At 37.4% G+C, this 23,779-nt stretch overlaps 1 protein-coding gene across 3 annotated transcripts in view; it reads right to left on the reverse strand.

Moving 5' to 3' along the window:
• Nucleotides 1-23,779, reverse strand: part of LOC117412436 (FYVE, RhoGEF and PH domain-containing protein 5-like) — a 69,918-nt gene that overhangs the window by 26,369 nt on the left and 19,770 nt on the right. For all 3 annotated transcript variants that reach the window (XM_058988860.1, XM_058988861.1, XM_058988862.1), the window contains exons 3-7: nt 20,634-20,745; nt 17,059-17,117; nt 16,363-16,393; nt 6,449-6,600; nt 5,468-5,624 (exon numbers count right to left, since the gene is read on the reverse strand). In XM_058988860.1, coding sequence (XP_058844843.1) covers nt 5,468-5,624; nt 6,449-6,600; nt 16,363-16,393; nt 17,059-17,117; nt 20,634-20,745 — 511 coding nt within the window. The remainder of the gene's footprint in view (nt 1-5,467; nt 5,625-6,448; nt 6,601-16,362; nt 16,394-17,058; nt 17,118-20,633; nt 20,746-23,779) is intronic.

The raw sequence follows: 23,779 nt of genomic DNA on the forward strand, positions 1-23,779 counted from the left end.
CATTATTCAGCAGGTTTCATTCGACTTTATAAAGTGAAATTAGTTAATTCTATAGGGTGATGCAAAACTTTTGGCCATAGCTGTATACCAGTATTAAGGAAAGCCTAAATGTTTTATTTAATACTGAAGACACGTGCTATTAAGATTATTAAAAAAAAGCATTTGCATAATTTTGAAGGAATGAAAAACAGTGTTCATTTATAATATCACAATTGAGTCCACCGCAATGTTATTTGCATCAGTCTCCATTTTTCACAAAACAGTCACCCACCACTGACAATAGGAATTCAATTAAATCCATTTGCATAATAAATATAAGGTAATAAACTAAATATAAGCAAATACTTGCAACACAGTTCATTTTAGTTATTAAGTATTTATTTCTGAGTTTAATACAATTAAGAGTTTTGTGAATTCTGCACACTGTGTGGTGCTTCTCATTAGATTGGGCAGCACTTCTGCACAGCCTCTGACAGCTGCTGCCTCTATTGTCACTGCAAATGACAGTTATACACAATGGAACTGACAGCTGTTGATACGAACGGCTCCTATAAAATCTAATTATTTCAAGAGTGTAAAAAAGGCCTTAAACTAATGATTAAACACAGGAATGATTGACAGGTGTTTGTTTTTCTGTTTTTTTAATTGCTGCCAATGTAAAAGTATGGTTTGGCCCTGTGATCCACACAACATTGTTCTATTTAAATCTTTGTTCAAGTGTTCCACAAGCCTAAACATTAGTATTGTTTTTTTTTAAATCTAAAAGACAATTTCAGAAACATTTTTTTGTTTGTGTTGCATCTTCAGAAACAATGCTGTCAAACATGAACACATAACAACCTTTTATAATGTTATAATGATAGCAGACCACTGAGAAAAAAATCCCATCAGAGTAACCAGCTTCATCAAATCTGCCTTTATTAGTGGACTTTACACAGGATTAACATAACCCAACCTGATCACAACAGGAGCCCACGTGACCTGAAAAAGCATTTTCTATTTGCCTCAGACCTTTCTTTGTTGCACACAGCCAACTTCTCTTTATTTTGTAAATGTATATGTGCATTACCATCTACTGTACATTTAAATAAAGCACATTATAAACTGATGGTTCTGTGTTTTCTTATGCAAGTAAAATAATAAATTGTGGGCCTGAATTAAATGAAGCCTCAAAAAATACTTAGCACTGTCGTGTAATGCACTTTCTCATCGTTGCAGTAATATCTTAGAAGAAGAATTGGGATTGCACATCACCAACCCACTGAAGAGTATACTCTGTTTAAGTGTATAAATATTTGTGGAACTAGGTTATACACTTAAGCGGGTTGGACTGCATTTTAACTAAATACATAACAGATACTGAATTTCATTCGAAAAAAATGTAAGGTACAACCAGTGTTGGAGTTACATATTACATGTAACGCCGTACTGTAATCTGATTACATTTTTCAGTAACTTGTAACTGTAAGGGTTCCTTTCTCAGACCGGTAACAGATTACATTTTAAGTGAAAACATAAAGTAGTTTTTCCAGTAGTTACATTTAAAAAAGGACTATGGTTAACGCATAACATGGAAATCAGAGTGCGTGTCAGTCAAACCTTACTTGTCACATGAATATCAACTTGCTAGAAAATGGCATCCGAGGAGGGAATGAGCAAGTTAGTTAGCTGGATCTTAAAATACTAGCTTGAAGCCTGACCAAACATAAGGAAAAATGCCTCTGTAAAATATAAACTGGAACTTTAAGTAGTTCATTTTTTTGTTCAAATTGATAAATTACTGTAAAGAGTTACAATTTTGCTGTGTTACAGGTTACTTTAAAACGTTACTTCCCCAACACTGGGCACAATTATATTCAGGAAGCACTTACTGTTAATCCTTTGATTTTCGTTTTTCTCCCAGATGTACACACATGATCTATATTAGTAGTACCTCTTCAAACTACACCTGGTGATATTTCTGCATGAATACAATTCTGCATGTGTCTGTTTCATATTTTATCATTTGAAAAGCATGCATTTACATCCCTATGCACGCACAATTTCAAATGAATGATTTCAATTAACGTCCCATTATTTTCCAGTGTGACAACAGGCTTGGAAGAGAGAGATAAAAATACACAGCAACGTTTGCCAAGGAGGTTTGTGGGCATGACGTTAGCAGGATCCACTGGGGGGGGGACCGTTTATGGTTTGGAAAGGGTCAGTTGTAAAGAAAAAGTGGAGGAAAAGCATTAAAATGATTTACAGTGCTGCAGCCATGCTTCTATTCTCCTTTTAGCAGCAATCAAGCCTCATAATAAAACTAGAAATATCCTCAAATGGCATGATGATGATGCCGACAGCCTGCCAATGACATAAGCTGCTTTCACCCTTAAGTCAGTGTCACATGGAAATGTTTCCCAATTTCAAGGGTCACTAAATATTGCTCATGCAAAAGACTATAAATGCAGCTGATTCCTGACGAAACAGCCACCATGAACACAATCTTTTACAATAAGGTGAGTTGACTAAATCCACGTCCAGAATTGTATAATTTTATAGTATCAGTATCAGATCAACTAGAAATGGGATCCCAGGGGCATATTCGAACAGATTGAATGGTTTATAAACATGAAGTAAAATAGATATGTGAAAAAGATCTGTATCTGAGATTAAAACGATGCAGCAGTGAAATGGTTAATTTCTACTGGACATCATCTGTAATGGAACCTTGCTGAGAGAATCATCAAACACAGCTGTGTACAACTATAAAGACACTGGGCCCCATGTAATACATTTCATAAAGAGTCAACAGCCTGCGATTTGTCCATAGGGGAAAATATAGGCCACTATGTCAAAGTACCATTGATGTGGCCAGAGATTAAAACAATAGGGCAGCATGAAGCCAATATCTGGAAGAGTTAGGTCTTTATCATGCAGAAACCAAAGGTCCAGAAACTCCAATATGTTATCCATCTTAAATGGATTTATGAAATAAATAAAATAATTAAACAATAAGCAACGGCCATCCTGAAGAGCTTTTGTGGTAACTTCATTAATTTTGTTCAAATCTAACTTCTCTGTACAGCATTTTCAATATTTGGGATCTGTTTTGCAGGTTTATATGCAAAAGCCATTATTTAATTTTTTTTTTGCTTATATATTTTTCTACATAATATGCCTAATAATTCTACATGTACAGTATCTAGTATGACTTATGTTAAGTATTACTATAATTTACATTATATGTTTAATTGAACTATTGAACTGTCTGTCTGTCACACACTACATTGTGAAGTGGACTGACCGTAAGAGTCAAGCTATTGTATGTACAGTAGCTGTGTTTGTATTAGTGTAAAATTCTGACCACAACCTCTGTACTGTATTTCTGTCAGCCAACAACAGAAGTGCTTAAAAGCCATTGACTGCAACTCCTTTCTTGTTTGAGTCCAGCCCTCTATCAAACACACTCCAAACAATATCCTGTCTTACTGTGTTACAACAACATGCCACTTGTAGGGGGGGGATTTTTAATGACAACTGTAGGCAGATTATATACAATTACTGAACTGTTCTTTCTTTCTGAAATATTCTAAAATATAATTGGAATCATTTTTAATCCCACTCATAAGACCTACCGTTTGATCTACTGTTAACATTCAAACCTTGCTGACTTTTAATCTATTACATTAAAACAAACGTAAACTCCATCCATACAAGATCCAGTTCATCACATTTCAAAACAGATAAGAAAAAAGAACGGAAGCACATTTACAAACAAGAGGAGGCCGTTTGGCCCTTCTAAGATCTTCCAGTTCCTAGTAGCTGATTGATGTCAGAACTGTGTCAAGCTGAGTCTTAAAGGATCCAAGTGATGCTAGGTAGCCTATTCTATAGCCTCAACACTCTGTGTGAAGAAGTGTTTCCTTCCCTCTGTCCTAAATCTTAAGTCCTAAGCCTAAATAATGAAACTGAAGTTACTGCATCAGTGCAATGTGTCACCCAGCAGCCAGCACAGCTGAGATTGCATACTAAAGAAGCTGCCGTGTCAAGTGGCTCTATTTCCTCAGTTCCTCAGTCTGGAAAGACTGCACACACCTTTGGGAGGGATTCACACCATTTTCTGGTGGCCTTTTCAAGCTTTGTTGTTAAAGTTGGCATTCTCCAGCTTGACCTTTCTGAATGGTGCAGCCAGTCCCCATACAGTTTTGCTAATCAATACAGGCGCCAAGACGGATGCATTTGAACCCACTCTCTGGAGCATTGCATAAATAAGCACCAGTCTTTATTAGGTTACAAAACTGACTGCTAAAGTTTGCATATTCACACATTTGTTTCCTCCCCAGTGGCCTACATAGACTGAATACATATGTTGTGATAGTATTTATTTTAGTTTAGTGCTGGGACAAATATACAAATATTCAAACTAACAAACAAGCAAAAATCGGTGTCCATCAGAAATCACAGAATTGATAGAAAAAAGTGAAAAAAAGTTTTGAAGAAGGACTTGTAGTCAGAAATCTTCTGACATAATTGATTTTCTATCAATTATTTTTATGTACCTATATATATTGAATGGCTATCTGAAGATGAAAACCTCATGTTTGTCCCAGCACTATTGTATTTGCAGTTGTAGTAGTGGTATTTATTTATTTATTAGAAGTTATTTATTCAGAACTAGTTCACTGAGATGCAAGCCCCTCTGACAGCAGCAGCAGCATGTTACAACAAAAACAAACAAAAAACAATCACCCATCAATACATCTGATGGCTCCTTTAAAAATTATTCCAAGGACATGACACTATGTAAGCAAATTAATGCTTTCCCAGATCTTTTTTGATTCTAGATGGAGTTAGGGAATAACGTCTAACATCCCAAAGACCATAGCCTGTCAAGAACAGTGGTCAAATTCGGAGCAGTCTGAGATTTTTCACTTTTAAACACCATTTTTTGTAATTCAAATGACGCCTCATGCTCAGAATAGGCCTGCTTGTTTTTTTTTTGAAAGCGGTAAAACACCATTCAATTTACCAAAACTAAAACCAAACAACTACGTTTTATATTTGACATTCTCTTCAGCAATCCCTGTGTGTTCTGTATCTCAATTTGTAACATTATTAATATCTTTTTTATTCCTTTCAAAAAAATAGGACTGAAAGAATGGAGGAACACTACAAATATGTTCCAATGAGCAGTAGATACTTCACTTCATGTTGCTTTTTAGAGAGGTCTTTTAACAGAGGTTTGATCCATTTGGGACTGCTGATGGTGGCTTTAATATAGAAATACAGGGTTTTACAGGGATTACTTAATATTGAAGATTACTTTACATTGTTGTCAATGTAAGAAAGGTAGGATTGTAAAATGTGGCCTGCGAGGTGGCCTTTTTACTGAGAAGGCCTTAAAGCAAGTGTTTAATGTACTTTGGAACAAGCAGTAACAATACATCCATGCTAAAATCCTACCATGTTTTGCAGGGCTTACCTCAAATTGTTGTACAGCTGAAGCGAAAATCTGGGATTTCTGACAGCACTCGTCAAGCAAGGCAATGTTCCTATCAAATTCTGTGAGGTATGTGTTAAAGACGTTGAACTGTGGTCTCCTTGACAGAATAACATCAGCAATCCTTGTATGCGCCTCCCTGAAACAAGGTCAAACATGACAATGGTTTTCAATGAAAACGCCAAAGGAGGGCATTGAGCTGTCAAGCAAGCTCAAAGCTATGTTAATGCAAAGCAGCTCATCATTAAAAACCAAGGGAAATGCTATGTTCGTGCCAGATGAGCCACGTGTATAATTCCCCTTTAATTGAGAATGCAGCAGTGATGCAAGGAGACTGAATCATCACAGCTGAGACTGCTCTCGCTGCTGCTCACTTTCTCTTTCTCAGCCTGATTGAGTTATTATTGAGGTTCATTCTATTCAGAGCTGTACAGATCTGAGCAGCGCATTCTTATGGATATTTAGCATTGAGCAGTTTTAGTTTAATCAATACCTTCATGCAAACACCTGTGTGGAAACCATGGATAAGAAGATGGGAGACACTACAGCAGAGCTTTCTCACGTCAATCAAGTCGTTTTCCAGATTGTTTATCATTTTTACATAAAAATAAACACGTATTTGTTTGTTTCTCACGCAACACTCAACTTGACTTCTTCACATATATAACAACTTTTTTGGGGGCGTTTTGACAATTGGAGTCCAAAATAAAAAGTGTAATTTTCTTACTCATAGATTTCACATCCTGGAATATTCGTTACAGTACACTTTTGTAATTTAATTCATGGAACAGAAAATCATTTTTTTTGTATTGCACATGTTACGTATATAGAGTTATAGTTATGTATATGGAGTTATAGTTTATAGTCTGTATCATCAGTGAATCTGAAATGGCAAGTGTAATGTAAATACAAGACTGACAGATCCAGGAGGATGGCTCGATCACTGGCTTAGACATAACTAACCAGTCATTGATTCTCTCCTCCAGCTCCTTGAGAATGTCCTGGTGCAGCTCATAGACTTGTGGCAGCTCACAAAGAATTGCTGTTAAGCTCTCTTCTTCCACCACAGGTTCACTTTGTTCACAATTCACTTTCTGGATGGCTTCTCTGAAATCCTGCAATTAAAAATGTTTTTTTAAGAGGTTAAAACAATTCATTACAATTTCACTACTGGTGAAGGAACATGAGAACAACGACAGAATATAGATGAGTACCAAAAAGACAATAACAGTCTTTACAGCCCAGAAACCTGAAAGTCACGTCATAGTTAGAGGTCAATGTCATGGTCACCAACACACAGTGTTTACATGACCCTGCAAAGAGGAAGTCCCTATCTACAAAGGTCTACAAATGGGTTCATTCTTCTAGTATGTTACCTACAGTCATGAACTGAAACATCAGCTGTGTACTGAAGCCTGAAGACAAAATCCCAGAGTTGGGTCTTTGTCATCCAGAAACCAAAAAGTCACATGACCACAATGTGTCCACCATCTTAGGTCACAGGCCAAAATAAAGGGTTCTGTTAGATGTTCTATGAGATATTAGCTGTTAAAATATCAGCAGTGGCAGCGCAATGAAAATTCCAAATAAGCTACCCCACAGGGATGCCTAAAAACATGTTGCATTGAATTCTACATTTTACACATGATTGTTATATTTGATCTATGACAAAAATAAGTATGTCATATTAGGACAAATATGATGTAGAATTATAAGCAAAATGAATACCTCTCATTTGAAATGTAGTATTAGTATTTTGTTCTTGTTCAATAGTATCTTGCATAGGGCGTACTAGATAATGTATATATTTAAATAAGCATGTTTCGTTATTAGTTTCTGAAATATGGCAAGAGGACTGGGATAATCATAGAAGACAACTCTGTACTAAGTATGAATACAATATCGGAAAGTGTGCTGTCTATAATGCAGAAACCTAAAAAGTGACATGGCTTCACTATGGCAGCCAGGTCAATCTCAAGGTCAATGTCAAGGTCACTGCCATAAATGGTCTCTCAACACAAACAAGTGCAAAAGTGCAAAAGTCCACAACTGAACTTTACCCATCGTTATGTAATACAGTTGTGTATAAAATGTGACGGCAATTTCTCAATATGTTTGTGTTTTATCATCCGAAAAAAAAAAAAAAGTTCCATATGTTCAAAGTAAAGGGCACTGTTACATTTTGCCCAAGCGTCTTCAGAACACTGAACATCTGAAGTCTGAAACAGATAGGAGCAGCTGAAGTGTCTGTGGCAAGCAGATGCATAAAAGCTTATAAGATCCCTCACAGGGATGCTTAAATATACTTGACATATCTGTACGTCTGTACGGATTCCTCCACTATGTGTACCTTTTACTGGAGATATGTATCTCCCGTGGGGGATAAAAATTACAATATCATTTAAAAAGACAAAAAAAAGAAAGTAATACCCCCCCCCCCCCCCCCGACAAAAAAAAGTTACTTAATTTAGTCTGGTAAATTCCGGAAGCATCCATCACAGTGGTAATCTGTCTCTCCTATCTCCCTCACAACCCTATGTAACGTGGAAAGTGCAGGCTGGTACTCAATCAGGAAACGCGAATGTGTAAACAAAGTAGGTGGGATGGCAGTATTGGACAGAGATCAGCTTGGAGGCCTCCACTCTACAGCCCCCCCCCCGCCCCCACACGCACACACTCCCTTATCTACCCTTCATCAATCTTCTGTATAAACGCATTTTCCCCACAGAGTAGGAGGAAGGTAGGTGTTACTAGACTGAAACCTGGGGTCAGTAATCGCTCCAAATACTAAGTGTAGCACACAACAGGATTATTACTGCCCCTGGATACTGTCAGCTGACGGCCCCACTGAAGCTGCATCTCTAGCGGAGCAGGACTCACGTGTACTATCAGCACAGTCAGCTAGCTCAAGTGGTTCTAAACCATTAAAAGCCAGTTTAGAGTCAAGCTCCTGCTCGTATCAATTATTGATACTATGCTGAACATGCCTCTTTTCCAAGTGAACAGTAATTATTACCACGCTTAATAAACTGTTGTACCTCCCCACGATTCACTGCTTGACAACATATTTCTAGTGGACAAAAACACATACAGCCTGATCTGCCTTGATCTGCCCTGTCGCTGAAAATGTGTTTCAACGCACTCTGATGACAATAGTTCCATCACAGAACCACCCCTCAGTTAGGCACGATGGCCCTGGGCCCCTTTGCATGTGTAACAGGCAGTGCTGTGTGATGCGCTGCCGGAATAGATTCTCACCTCTGTCGGCGAGGCTGAAAGCACTATAACCACACCTTCAGACGAGCCTGTTACGCTTGCATAGCAGTTACTCCCTTGCTTGCATTGAGCATGGCTGCCAGTTCGCATGCAGCTTAGATTGGTGCCATGACATGGATGTCAGAATGGCTGTAGCTGATTAGCAAGGTTAAAGGGGGAAGAGTATAGGAGGCAGTGTTGATGGACGCAGGTACAGATTCTGACCCCTGTCTCAAGCATAATGGTTAAAATACTTGCTTGCCTATCAGTTTGCCCTCATCCTTCTCCCTGTTTCACATCCTTGTGGGAGCAGTCACAAAACAATGGAGGCTAAGGACTGAACAGGCATGGAGACTGGACTGTTCTCACAACCTAGTGTCATCCCTCCAGAGTGTTTGAGGTATGATGAGGGGCAATGTGCACAACATTTAGCAACAAAAAAAGTTTTAATAATCCACTATGCAAAAAGGAGAAGAAATTAGAGGCACCACTACTCCCCGTTTCAACCTGAACGAAGCTGTGTCTGATATCACAGCATGCCCCCACATCTATGAAAAGAATAGAGCCCCGTGCCTCCTGTCTGCTCTGTTTTTCTAAATATTCCCATTGAAAAGCAGTTTCTGACTTCCCATCTGGGAATGGGTGGAAAGTCTTTTTTGTTCTTTTACACATAAACAATAGAACAATAGTAAGCTTGCATATATCAACATATCTCCAGTGGTGGTCTTTTCCAGACAACTGTGATATATTGAATATGTAATACTCAGGATGATATGGACTTCCCCATCTATTAAGGTTTTTGTAAGTTCAATAATAATATAAAAAATGTTTACTAGATAAACTAGATAGTGTTCAAGGGCTGCTGACAAGTGAAATTCAAAGCAGCACCTCTAATGAACTCCATTGTCCTAGTGTACCAACTCCTGGTAGTTGTCCCAGTGGGTTAGATCGGTGGGTCAGGGAAGGGTTCTAGTTCAGTGATAATGCTCACCAGTAATCCCATGATACCTTGCAGCATGAGTGATTGTCTGTTTCCCAATGGCTTTTTATAACAGAAGGCAGGCACAGACTCAGGAAACTGGAGCGATTCCTCCAGTGGAGACTTCCTGTGGGCCAAGCCAGAGAATCTAGTCTTTCATGGTAAACTCCCTCCCGTACGATTACAAATCAGATAATGCCTTTTCTATGATGCACACATCAAATTCAGAGACAGCAATGTCTTAGACTGAATACCTGATACCCGAGTTCTGGAACTCAGAACCAGGGAACCAGACGAGGAAGGGAATCCAATTACAACACATCCAACTCCATTCTAGAAGAAAATGTATACTTTCTCCACCAAAACCAAACCTGAACCACAAAAACAGCTTACCATAATAAATAAGACAAATTATACAGCATCATTCATATACAGAACAAACATGCATAACCTACCAAAATATAAAGCTACAAGAATGGTGTGGGTGCCTTTATGGGATTCACAATACGGAGGGCTGACTTGTTCCTCTTTGGCAGTCAGTCTCAAACCCCCTAGAATACTTCCTGTAAGTCTGCAGACCAGGAAGCACCCCCTGTTTGCACAGCAGTCAGACTGATGTGAAAGTCAGCAATAACCAGCAGGTCTAATCTACCCAGATGAACAGTTACATGATTACATCATTCAGCAGATGTGCAGTTTCTTCCACTTCCTTTGTTTTTATTCACACACAGATGGTTTATCTTGACTAAACCTACCCTCAAAATAATGCAGAGCATCTCTGACAGAAAAGCAAGAACACTGTCTAAATATAAGTTGAATTATTCTAGACTCTTGTCTGCACATTACCTGTGGGATTCCTATTTACACAGGAGCCAGTGGACATGCATGCAGTTGTGCTAGATCAGGGCTGGCCAATCCCGGTCCTGGAGGGCAATTCCACTCCTGGTCTTTGTTCCAACCTTGTACTAAATTGTTTAATTGAACCAAATAAACCTCCAGCCAGACCCTGAAGTAGTTCATTGTCTCACTTTACATGTTAAACCTGGAGTGGAATAGCCCTCCACCCCTGTGCTAGATTGACTATTGTCGGCAAAAGCACAACCTTTTTTGGGGCATGTGTCACTGCATTAGCCAACAGGGTTTAGAGTTCTAACCGCATATGTGATCTTTTTTATTTTTATCTCCACTGCATAGATTTATCACTTCCATATATTCTGTATATAGAAGATACACCATGTAAGTACACAGAGTATTGTAGTTATTCCACAAAAGAGGATACACCTATCCTCATGAGTGAAATAACCACAGCACCCGATGAACGTAAGGATAATTATCGAAAAGAAAACCCTTTTAAACTTATATTTAACAGCTTACATGCAAAAAGTTATTTGATGCTAGATATTTCAACGCTTGCTGTATAGAAACAGGACAGTCCCCTTTCTTTCTGGATAATGAAGTAACTCAGACCCATCGTGGATTTGAATCACAAATGATTACATACATAAGTTTTCCATTTTTGAGTAATACACCATTTCGGAAATATTCATCATGGTGCATGGAGTTCAATAAAAGCAGGCATTACAGAGAAACATGGCAGGTTAAGGCGTAAGATGATTATAATGGATAGAAAGATTGAAGAACATACAGATCAGTTGTTTGAACTATATTACTATTATTCAGTGTTTTTTTCAAACGGTTGAGCTATGATATCATTGACAGGCACTATGACTTAAAGAATACCCCCCAGATTTCTCAAACCATTCTTGATTCACTGATTAAAACTCAGCTAATCAACATTTTCAGTTCTGGCTCTTAATTTGCAATTCTCACTTGGGAGTGTTGGCAACTGTTTTTAACAATTCTATATAGATGCACAAAAGCTAAACAACAACAAGTGAAACAACGACAGCTTAAAGTCTGTTTGGTGTTGCCACAATTTTTAAAATTAAAATAAATATAATGTGAAAAGCTATAGAATATCAAGCAATAAAAGGACTCACATAAAACAGATTCAGCAATTTCAATTTAAAAACAAAACGAAACCTGCCATCTGACAGGTCAATACAACACTCATACACATGCTGTGTATTAACAAAACAGTGTTTTAAGACTTTCTTTCCTGAAAAGAAACACCCTTAAATGATGATTAAGATTGTAAGTCACTGATGACATTACAAACCCGAGTCAGCTAATATAGGCTGGTTGAGATTTAGACAATGCTGTTTGTAATTATAGCTCAATTCAATAGCTGTGTGGGTGTACTGAAATGCCATCTAATGGGCAATCTTTCAAGATTTTTTTTATTCCCAACTAGTTACACATCAATTGTGGCTGTAAACACATTCTAAAAGTAGCCACATGGGTTTATAAGACTGTTCATCCAGTGTGCAAAAACATTCAACTCTTTAGGGATTCTAGCTGGCTTGTCAAGTTTTTATGAGGGAAGGGTGGGAGCTAAAAAACATATGTAGGCCATTCTTCCAAAAGAAAGGAATCAAATTATTGTAGCATGTAACATGTGTTTATCATGCTCAATGACTCAGAATTAACTGCTAAACACAAACTAGTAAATACTAATGGAAATAAGACCTCTATTGCATAGCAGGTCGATCCATTCCTGGTTTAAGTTTAACAAGACACACCTGAGCTTGTTACCTATACACTGTGGCAAATCAAGCTTGTTTTAAAACCTGGACAGTGTGAAACTGCTATGCAATAGGAGTCTTATTGCCATACCTGAAGTATCAGTATCATAAAAAAGTAGATCACCATGACATCCACAGTGTGTATTATACATGTAAAATGCAAGTGTGACATATATAAGGACAGGTCTATTCATATATAGCCACAGATCCTCTCAACAACTTGCAGGTAGGGGTAGAATGACTGACTTATGTGCCAGAGTCAAATAGTTGTCTAGTCGCCACTTAAAACAAAATATTAATAAATCATGCATTTATAAGTCTGGTGCTCTGTTTGTGTCCATACAGTTTTCTGACATCTACTTTAGAACTGCTTGGATTTAAAAATATATATACATATTAACGCACTAACATCCATCTGAAACTGCACACTTTACAATTAGCTTCCATTTCAATTCAACAGTTGAATACAACTGAAATATTGACACTGGTAGTTAACTACTAGTACACATTTTAAACACACACAAAACATGACTATGTTGCTGCTGCTGCTGCTTTGAAATTGAGGCGTGCGATTAGTGAGGTCAACTGTCACTAGTCGACTAGTTGAATATTTGGTACTGGCCCTTCTTGCAAGTGTGCCCAGTCTAACTGGGAGGATAATGCCGTGCCAAGGCTCATTCAGTATCCTCTATTTATACCAGAGCTTTAAGATTTAAAAATAGCAACTATGTAACTGTGTGACACAACTCAGTAAGCAAGGATTTTCTAGCTTGGTCCTAATTGCCGAACAAGTGAAAATAACCGATCCAGCAAGGTAGCCTGCAGCATCTACAGCAACAAGAAATGTATCTTCAATTGTCACAGATGTGTGCACTGCTGCCTTGGGGATCACAACCCAATAAATAAACTGTCCTGGACAGCCCACATGATGTATGCTTAATGCATGTGTGATTTTTGAAAGGATTGTTTGAACCTGGGAGGGGGAGGGTATTTAAGATCATTCTCTCAATGCCCATAACTCTTTGAGGGCAATCATGAAAAATGAATGCCTTTACTACTCCTGTAGCAAATTAAATATATTACTCAGTTGTAATTGGGTTGGGAAAATGTCAAGCTGTATAGATCTCACTCGGGCAGTACAATTTGCATCTATTTTTGAAAATGATTCTACAGAAAAAAGAAACACATTAAAACCAGGTTAATATCACCTCTGTTGATGCGCTCTCCCCTTATTATTTATTTTATTTTATTTATTTATCTGCATTTTTATAGCGCCTTTTATACAGAAGAAGTATCTCAAAGCACTGTACAGTACATTATATATAAAACAAATAATAAAACCACAATACATTTGTGAAACATATTTCACGTCTACACACACATCCATACATATATATATATATATATATATATATATATATATATATATATATATATATATATATATACTTACATACACACATCCATACATAATAATAATAATAATAATAATAATAATAATAATAATAATAATAATAATAATGCAATATAAAAGTTACATTAAAACCCACTAAGACAAGAAAGCCATTTTATAAAAGTAAGTTTTCAGTCTTGACTTAAAAACTGTAATGGTCCCAGCTTCCCTGACAAACGCAGGCAGAGCATTCCACAATTTAGGAGCTTTACAAGAAAAAGCCCTACCTCCCAGAATTTGTTGACCCTAGGAATAACCAGTAGCTCTGCATCCTGTGATCTCAAAGTGCGATTTGAAAGATACAGGGTCAGTAACTCTTGCAAATAACTGGGTGCTAATCCATTAAGGGTTTTATAAGTTAACAACAAAAACTTAAAATCAATTCTAACTGTCGCTGGTTTACTATAAGTGGAATATCACGTTCTTTTGAAGCTTGGGACTATTGCTGAGCTAAGCATGTAAAACAAAGACTTGCATGCCTTGAGGAATAAATTTACATTTAATTAAGAAAACTAAATCTGATTATTACCTGCAGCTTACTAATAATAATGTGAACAACCCACATACATTTTGGAAACTTCTGAAAGAAGGTCTGGTGTCTCATCAGCATGGCCCCAACCGGTGACATTTAATGATAGCACTTACATTGAGAGTAAAGATGTCACTGATTATTTTAACAAGTATATTGTTAGGGCTGGTTTGCCATTTGATGAAAGGACAAATGTCTTCAGGTTCTATTAAAACCAGTGCTCAGTCAGATATTGAGTCTAATTTAGCTGAACTGTGCAGCTAAATTGTATTTTCGTACTATTAAAACACTTAAACTATTACTGTGTCTAGATCATACAAAAATAATATTTTTTAAAGGTAGCAGCATGGATTATTGCTCAACTGTTAGCAGATCTATTTAATCATTTTCAGTCCTAATTGTTTCTAAGAATACCAAGGCCTGTGGGAAGGAAAGAAATGCTGAGAAGCGACCGAGGTTTCTGTACTATAGTGATAAAAGACAAGTAAGAACAATATTATATCAGCTGTATTGTCATACAAGTGAGTATAAACATGCTTTGACATTTGAGGCCAAAGATTCCTCAACTGACAGGACTTTAAAGTGACATTTACCAAAATATTTTGTTGTCCTATTCTCATGTCTACTCAATAAACGAGTTCCTTTTTTAATTATATAACTTAATTTTGCATTCTTCAGCTCGACAACAATAATTCAGGACTGAAAGAGTTAATCTCCCTCTAATTTCAAACTGAATGCCGTCAATTAGGAAATCTGCATACGTTGTCCCTATTTTTAAAGGAAGTGACCATTTGAACCTAAACAACTACAGGTTAATGACTGCTACTATTTTCCCAGTTTTAGATTATGGTGATTATATTTACCAGTTTGCTTGTAAGCAGTCTCTACATAAATTAGCTATAGCCTACTATATAATTCATGTGGCAGATTTGTTCTAGAGTGGTCCTCTTTTACACATCATTGTCATGTGAACATAAAACTAGGCTCTAAGTGAGGCTTCTCACTTATACACCGTAGCCTTTTTCGTTGGTATTGTTTTGTGATACAATCGCAAAACCGGGACAATTTAACAATTTTATTGTTTTCCGACAAAAATGAAGGCTGAAAACTGGGACAATCCCTAATGTAGCCCTGAGACATTTAGTTTTTGCTCTGCTTGTTTTTTTCAGAGTATGAACTAGACTACGTGAAAAATGTTTACTTACTTGTATAGTTTGTTTCCTATGTGCAAAAGGACAGAGTCCAGCAGTTGTTCACATTGAGGTTTAGCAAGCGAACCACTCTGTGCGTTTGCCAAACGGACTGAGACCACCTCACTTCACACCAAACGTACTGAACTGTACCGAGTGCGGACCAAACACTCTAAACGGATCCAGTGTGAACACAGCCTAACATTGGCTACAGTTTACAGAAGGGTTCAAACACGTGCGGGAGAATTATCTTTTGCATATCAACTTATCGAAGACGTAGAACAGTTTCCATCATAGTATGAGGATGGAATTTGATATTTTTTCTTTCTCTGGTTATAAAGATCGGATTTGGGAACTGCTTAGAACCTCCTGCCAATGCTTCTCCTTCAGTTGACATTAACAATATATATTTGACTTATTTATTTGTCTCAGGATGGTGCTGATTAAGTTTGAACCACACATGTTTTTTTGTGTGTTGTTTGTACTTTGCAATTGTCCTGTTATTGTGTTCCAGGACACCCTTGTAAATGAGGCCTCGGTCTCAATGGATAAATCTCCTGCTTAAATAAATAAATACAACAGTACTATATTTGAGTTCCTCAGTCAAACAGGCATAGTTGTTGTATCAGCACTTCTGTGTTTTATTGCTTATTTTGCCAAGTTATTGTTGAACTCATAAAGTCAGCTCCGCTTATTGTCCCCGTTTTTGCTCAGTCTCTTTGAAGTTCTATTAATAGGGTATTATAAATGATCACGCCTTCCCCAATAACAAACTTCAATCGCATCAGCAACAGGAATTTCAACACAAAACTGAAACTCATCTTACCACGTGTAGTAGCTTCAGGCCCTCCACATACCTGTAAAAATAAGCAGAAAGGGCAATGCTGAATCAAGTTAGTGCTTCTGAATTGTGTTGAGTTTGAATGATCTTCTCTATTGCTGACTTTCACTTAAATGTGTAATAGCTGTTGATTGCTAACTACCTGTCTACTGCCTTTGACTTCATTGAAAGTCAGGTTACACCTCTCTCCTTGCTGGATTGTGCAGTATCTGCTAGATCCACCTGCACTGTAATGTAAACTGGGGACGACCTCAGGTATAGCCACAAAAGAAGAATAGTAAAGATAGTTTTCATAATTGAAATGACATCATTTGCAATAACCCTTCTGGGAACTTAATATGTTCTTACTGAACCTGACTAAAGTACAGAAGTAAAAACCAAGACCCTTCATTACACAGAGAGTGGTGAGGGTAATGGATGGGTTACCTAGCCATGTTGTTGAGGCACAATCACTGGGATCCTTTAAGACCCAACTTGACCAAGTTTTGAGATGAATCAGCTTCTAGGAACTGGACAATCTCAGATGGTCTGAATGGCTTCCTCTGGTTCGTAAATTTTCTTAAATGTTTTTACAGGCAATCTACGCAATTATAATGATATTACAGTAAGGCGGTTATCATATTTTATCGTAATACCAGCAAGTGACCCAGCCTAACACACTTATTTATTTTGCATACTTACACTTTCTCAGAATCCACCAGTTCCTTTGCTATATAAAAAGCTCTTGAGTGCCCATCACTCTGCAAAGAGAAACAATGAAACGGTTCAATTAGTAGTCACATGTCCCCCATGGTTTATGTCAGTTCTTAAAATTAATATAAAACTAAAAGTATGCTTGACTTCCAAAACAAATCACACCAATGTGCAAATGATAATGTTCATAGAAATAACAATAGTCTTTGGAGTTTTGATGCAGTTTCCAAAGGGGAAGTCCCCCACCCCAACAAGAGTCACAAGAGTCACAATATTTCATAGAAATAAACATCCAAACCCAACACAAGAATCCAGTGTGGGAGCTGCAAGCACTCAAGAAGATAAAGCATGTTATAAATACATTTACAGAAAGCCTTGCACTCTTACTATATGCATCTAGCTCTCTTTTGTATTTCATACTGGGTTTAAATGAAAAAAAATAGAAACACCTGCCATATCACTGTCAATAGGCTCTAGGGCCACTACGATATAAAAAAGAAAATGTAATGTAGGTAAAAAAAATAAAAATCAATTATATCTGGATGTTTCAGACTACAAGTCCTTCTTCAGCTGGAAGGAAAAAGCAGTGCTATAAACAACCTGAAGAAGGACCTGTAGTCCAAAAAAGATAGATAGAGAGATAGATTGATTGTGTGAGAGCGCCTCTAGTGGTGGGTTTTGGCAGTGTGGCTGTACACTCTCACCGATAATGTCTGGTGTTGAAAAGCTATTGAGTATACTAGGGTGTCAATTTGGAACCCTGACTATAACTTCACACTTTGTTTTTCAGTCATTAAACAAAAATGTAGCTTTCAAACCCACTGTCTGAAGTGGCTACCTGAGATGGGTCTAATGTCTGCTTGTTTGGCAGACAGACAATTCACTGGGTGGCCTGTGTCACCTGACTTGCGTCTGCCTGGTTCTGAGACAATGAGGCTAGGCGTTGCCCCCCCTCCCCCCAATGTGATTAAATAACTGTTTGTTTAACCACTGATTGAACTCTGTAGCTGACAACAATGTCCATGGACAGGCTTCTTAGAAAACATCTCCACACACAATGTGAACTCAGCAGGGCTCCTGCAGTCTTCTGCTGAACCTGCTTCACAGGATTACTGTTAAAATAACATGACAATATATAGTATGTTATCCACTAACGTCATGCATTCCTCCTCACTGAGTTAGAAAGCCCATGGAAATATACAAGAATGTCTCATGTTTTCATCATACAGGTCTTTAGGGTCACCTTCATGTTGAGTCTTACAAATTTAAACCTGTCTACTGTTCTCAGCGTCAAGTTTCCTGCTGCTGGTCTTCCAGGAAGTCTACAGCAGGTATGCATAACTGACCCCGTTTTCAGAGGCTGCAGTTGTAGGTTAGCTTCCCTGTTCTTTAGATTCTAACTGTGATTCTTAATTGAAATGGAAAGGAAACTCTTAATAGAGTAGCTGTCTTCATTACAAAATTAGATCACGTTCTGTCTACTCTCTGACAGCTTAACTTAAGGATGGAGTTATCCAAATGTAAATGTACTAAGATAAGCTGATAATGCACCGCCCCATTTTATTAGGTAAGGGATAATCAATGAATAGTCAGTGAAAATAATTAACTGTTCTTGAGAAACTATAGATTATTTGAACACATTTTCTCCACTTTGAGTTATTTATCCCACTTAAAACATCTCTAATTCAACTGACATGTATTCCAATGCCAACAGCAATTGATATTCCACCTCTTATATTAATTCAATTATGTTAGTGTTAAGAATTTAACTGTGGTAAAAAAAAAACCCAAAACAAGATATACTATCTATATATATATATATATATATATATATATATATATATATATATATATATATATATATATATATATATATATATATATATATATATAATACCTTGGTTTTAAAATCCGTCTTATGATTCATTAAAACACCACCACGTGGCAGATTATACCTTGCACTATAGACCCCAAAGTCCTTAAAAAAAGTCTATATTCCCAGCAACGCTACTTATACTTTAATACTTCCATAGCAACGGTACATATTCTTATAGCAACGCTCTGACCTTGACTGATGTGCTACCTTCACATCACAAAATATGGCAAAAGCGTGTTTTCCTCAGCTTTCTAAAGATAAGCTTCAACAAATTCTAAATGAACATCTAAATAAAAACATCTGTCACCATCCTTCAGAAAGCTCTCCAATCCAAAAACACAGACTTAGAAGTCGTGAAGAAATGAGCCTCAAGATCTGAATCCCCTTCTACTGCTGCTGTCTGGAAACCGCATGCAGATCAAGCTGTCTTTCATGGTTTAATAAAACCAATATGGACCATATATTTCAGGCTTTGTGGTAAACTATTGTCCCCTTGTGTTGATATCGTGTCCTTCATTTGTTGACGACTGCAAATATGCCTGAAACTAAATTTCAATTCTACTACTTTTGGTTTGAAGAAGTGTTATGACAACATGCCATTAATACAAAGTGGGTTTTTCCTCAGCATGTAGGTATACAGTATTAAGTAGCCCTGTGGTGTCATGAAGGCCACATGGGGTCTGATTCAAATAAAGCATAATCAGAGAGGAAAACAAGCAATTGACTACTGAGAATTCAGCCACTGTGGTTTGGTTTTCAAGTCCAGTTTTCTTTTACAAATCCACACATGTTTTAACTACTGTAGTTAAACAGTTTGCACGCAGCACACATATACTAGTAGTAACAGTAATACCGAGCTAGATTCTTAAAGCCAAACCGTCATTAGCGTTATTTACATCTGAATGGAAAAAAAAACACCATCTACAGTGCCATGCTTCACCAAAAAGAAAACTTGTAAAATGATATCAATGACACCAACTTTAGCTGCAGTAAAGAGAGAAAAACTGACCTACCAATCCACATTGAAAAACAACCAACACAGAATAGTAGGCAGCTTGAACACACGCTGCACATTTATAGTAGATGTCGCGGTAGGGAAATTGATCAGAGATGTTTGAATTGAATCAGTCATAATGCACATTGTTTTATCATCAGTGCTACATGAAGGCTATGCCAGAAAAACATGATATATGACAATCTCACAATCAACTCATTAGGCTTAATATGAATAATAATATGTGGTAGAAAAAAAGAATAACACACAAACATCTGAGTTTTCAGAAATGTGTATGCTGTTGGTAAAAGGACACAAGGATATTTTATATAAAGAAAATGAAATCAAGGTCCCCCTCAATTGAAACTTTAATAACCTGTAATTAAAAAATGTTAGAAAGCCCATGACAATAAACAAGAACATCTCCTGTTGTAATCATACAGGTCTTTAGCAACAGATTTAATGAGAAATAAAACTGTAAAATGCTTAAAAAGTATAGTGCAACGTCCTCAAGTGTGCACTGTATAAATTAGTATATGAATATGGCTTATATATCTGTTCTAAGATAATTGAAATATCTTCTATTTCTGTGAGAGGCATGATGTAACCGAAAACAATGTCACTGATTTCAATTTTCTAACGTCTTCAAAGCTGTCAGAATGATGAAGCCCCAATGGGAACGACCTGTCTCACCTTGCTGTGTTCCACCAGGGAATCCTCCTCTCCTGAGCTCTTCCCTTCATCCTCATCAGATGTAACATCCACCACTGGAACGGGACACACTCTGTAGGGTTCTGTATAGGCACTGTGGGGCAGAGATACGAGAAGGCGTTTCAGTCACTCTGCAGACACAGTGCTCATGAGAACTCAGTGGAAATACATTTAAATATGTGGATGTGTGTTCAGTCAGGAAATTCATGCGATAGATGATTTATTAAAACATAGACTAAACAACATTATACATATTTTACACTACGTTCTTTTGAGGTACCCCTGCCCATGCATTAGCTTGCAGATAAGTGGCGAGGCTAACCATAGGTGGCTGGACAGCTGGAGCAACCTTTTGTGTAATTTTATATGGAATGACCCACTTCTAAATTTGAGACCTTTTAGTTGAACTACGGGAAGATAAACAAAATGTTGTACAACAGAAAAGATCTTCAAATAGTGTCAATTATTTAAAAAATAAAACAACAGCATGTGATATCAGTAGGTTTCCTATAACCCCAGCAGAATTCTCTTTCTTTCCCTTGTAGCAGTGATACGCATGAGTAAGAACAGATTGCAAAGAAATGACCTGCTCATGTAAAAACAATTGCTTTGAAATTATACAGAAACTGAAGCCAGTGTGATTGCAGAAGCAGAAAGGCTACAGTGCCTCACACTTAATTGACTGACTCAACATAAAAAAGAAACAGAGTACGGTACTGTAATGAACATACTTCTGGTCCACACATCTTATACAGTAGCATAACTTATCCATAGTTTTAAGACCCAACTTGAAGTTTTGAAATCAATAAATTACTAGGATGGGCAGAACTGCCTCTTTTTGTTTGTACATATCCTTATTTTATTATGTTCCTGTGGTTTAACCAGTTCTGTACCAGTTGTGATCTGTACTAGTTGTGTGTACAGTCATGAGTCAATGCTGCTTCATAATCATCTATACTAATTGAGGAGCTGCTCTCCCCCCACTTCACTCCACCCTGCAGCAGGATGTCACACAGAACCCCCACCCAATCACACCGTCCGATACAAGAGCTCGCCTTGGTCACTCTGTGTCACTGGGGCAGTATCAATTTAATGGTGTAATTAGGTCAGCAAAAGCCTTCTTTCCAGCAGTTGAATCTTATATCTTCAAATGCAACCTACTTCAGTATATTGCCCTTAACACCTTGCAGTGTTTACAAGAAACACATGAAGTTACCACATCTTATACAGTAGCATAACTTGAATACCGGCAGCTTTTTCATATACAGTACAGTACAATATTTCACAGGCAAAGGATGTTGTAATTAATACTATTTATTTACCGAACATATTTAACCAAATATAGAAAGAAAGTGACTATTAAGCTGATGCTTGTAGTCCAGCTTTCTGGCCTCTATACTTTGAAGTAGAAATACACAAATGACAGGCTTGTTGATTTGAACACTTCTGCATTGTGTTATGGAGAGGGAAATGTCTTCATGCAAGGGGTGGTCAACGTTCTGGAAGATAAAGGCTCTATAAGCATGAATGCAGACAATCCTGGCTGTCTTTCATAGTGGTTAAGATGCTTGTTTGTGGTGTTGACCAATTAACAAAATAATTAGTACAATTAAGCAATTGAGAACTCAGGTGGAAAGAGAACCAGAAGACCCTGTGGCTCTGTGGGACCATGGCTGCCCCCCTGTTATATTAGTTTGTTATTATAACTCCAGGATAAACCAAAATGTATTTCATTAAACAGCTGAGTATAGCAATATAAAACACTCTGTGCTAGAAATGTAATTCAGGCACGTTAACCCTTTCCCCTAGGGTTTTACCTAGTTGGAACGTGCTACCTGATCACATTAAGTTCTCCTCCAGCCTTGAAGCCTCTGATGCTTCACTACATTAAATCTGATTATGTATGTTAATGCTATGAATTGATTTTGATGCCTTAGTGTAATGTAATCGTATGAATCTGTCCTGCTGCTCCTGCCGCTGCTGTTTCCCTCAATACACAGGGTGTTAATTAAGTCACGGTGGCATATAAAGTGGTTGCACATGCATAGATCCGACAATGAATATTCAGATTGGTGACCCTGTGGTATCTTAACCTGTTTGTGTCCATTGTGCCGCACCTGCTACTTGACAGGAGCACAAAGAACATTCATTTGAGTATCTGACCCTGTCCTGTGACTTCATTTACATCCTATCTGACCCTGTCCTGTGACTTCATTTACATCCTATCTGACTTTGTCCTGTGACTTCATTTGCATCCCGTGGATCATTTCAAGACAGAGGCAGAGATAGATTGGCCACACAAAATTGACAAATATAAGGTTTTATCTCTTTGCATCATTGTAGACCCCATACACAGGTGCGTCCCTGTCTCTGAAGATTAATGTTGAGTGTGTGTAATACACAAGGTGCCATAGTTTACTACAGTAAAAGCATACTAACCTGTAATACTGCACAGTGAAAGCATGGTAAAGCATGGGCATTTATTGAAAGGCCTAGAGAGGTATGGTAAAGCATATTAATAAAAGTGGCACACGATGGTAAACTATGGTAAATGTAAAGTAAAACCATGGGAAAAGCATGGTAAATTACTGTGCAAATTTAATTTGGTAAACTTTTATAGGTTTATATACAGTAGCATGATTAAAATCAGAGGTAAATTCCTTATCTATTGGGTTATATTTATCAGCGGTGGTTATATATATATATATACTGGTCTGGAAATAGCAAGTTGTGTTATGGTATTATGTGGCAGACACAGTAGTGGATTGCTGCTGGTGTAATACAAGCAGACAGTGCTTCACTGTGTTTGTGTGCGTATTGGGTGACATACAGTCCATGTTTACTGGTCTACATCACATTTTGTAGGAGATACACATTGTATAACAGTAAGGCTCCCCAAGTTCCTGGTAGTTGATTTATCTACTGCAGTTAGATAAATAAAGCATCCAAATATTGTAGCATCAACAATGTGGTATAGCAACGTATTCCATTCACTTGTCGCTCTCTGTGCACTAAAATGGCCCCCAAGCCTCTGTCCCAAGTCCTCTGCACTGTGCTTAAAGTATTGGTTAGGGTTAACTTTGTCAACTCTTTTTAGGATTATAAAAACTGCAATCAGGTCTTCTCTG

Source organism: Acipenser ruthenus, chromosome 16 (assembly GCF_902713425.1).
Source record: "Acipenser ruthenus chromosome 16, fAciRut3.2 maternal haplotype, whole genome shotgun sequence".
Taxonomy (NCBI): domain Eukaryota; kingdom Metazoa; phylum Chordata; class Actinopteri; order Acipenseriformes; family Acipenseridae; genus Acipenser; species Acipenser ruthenus.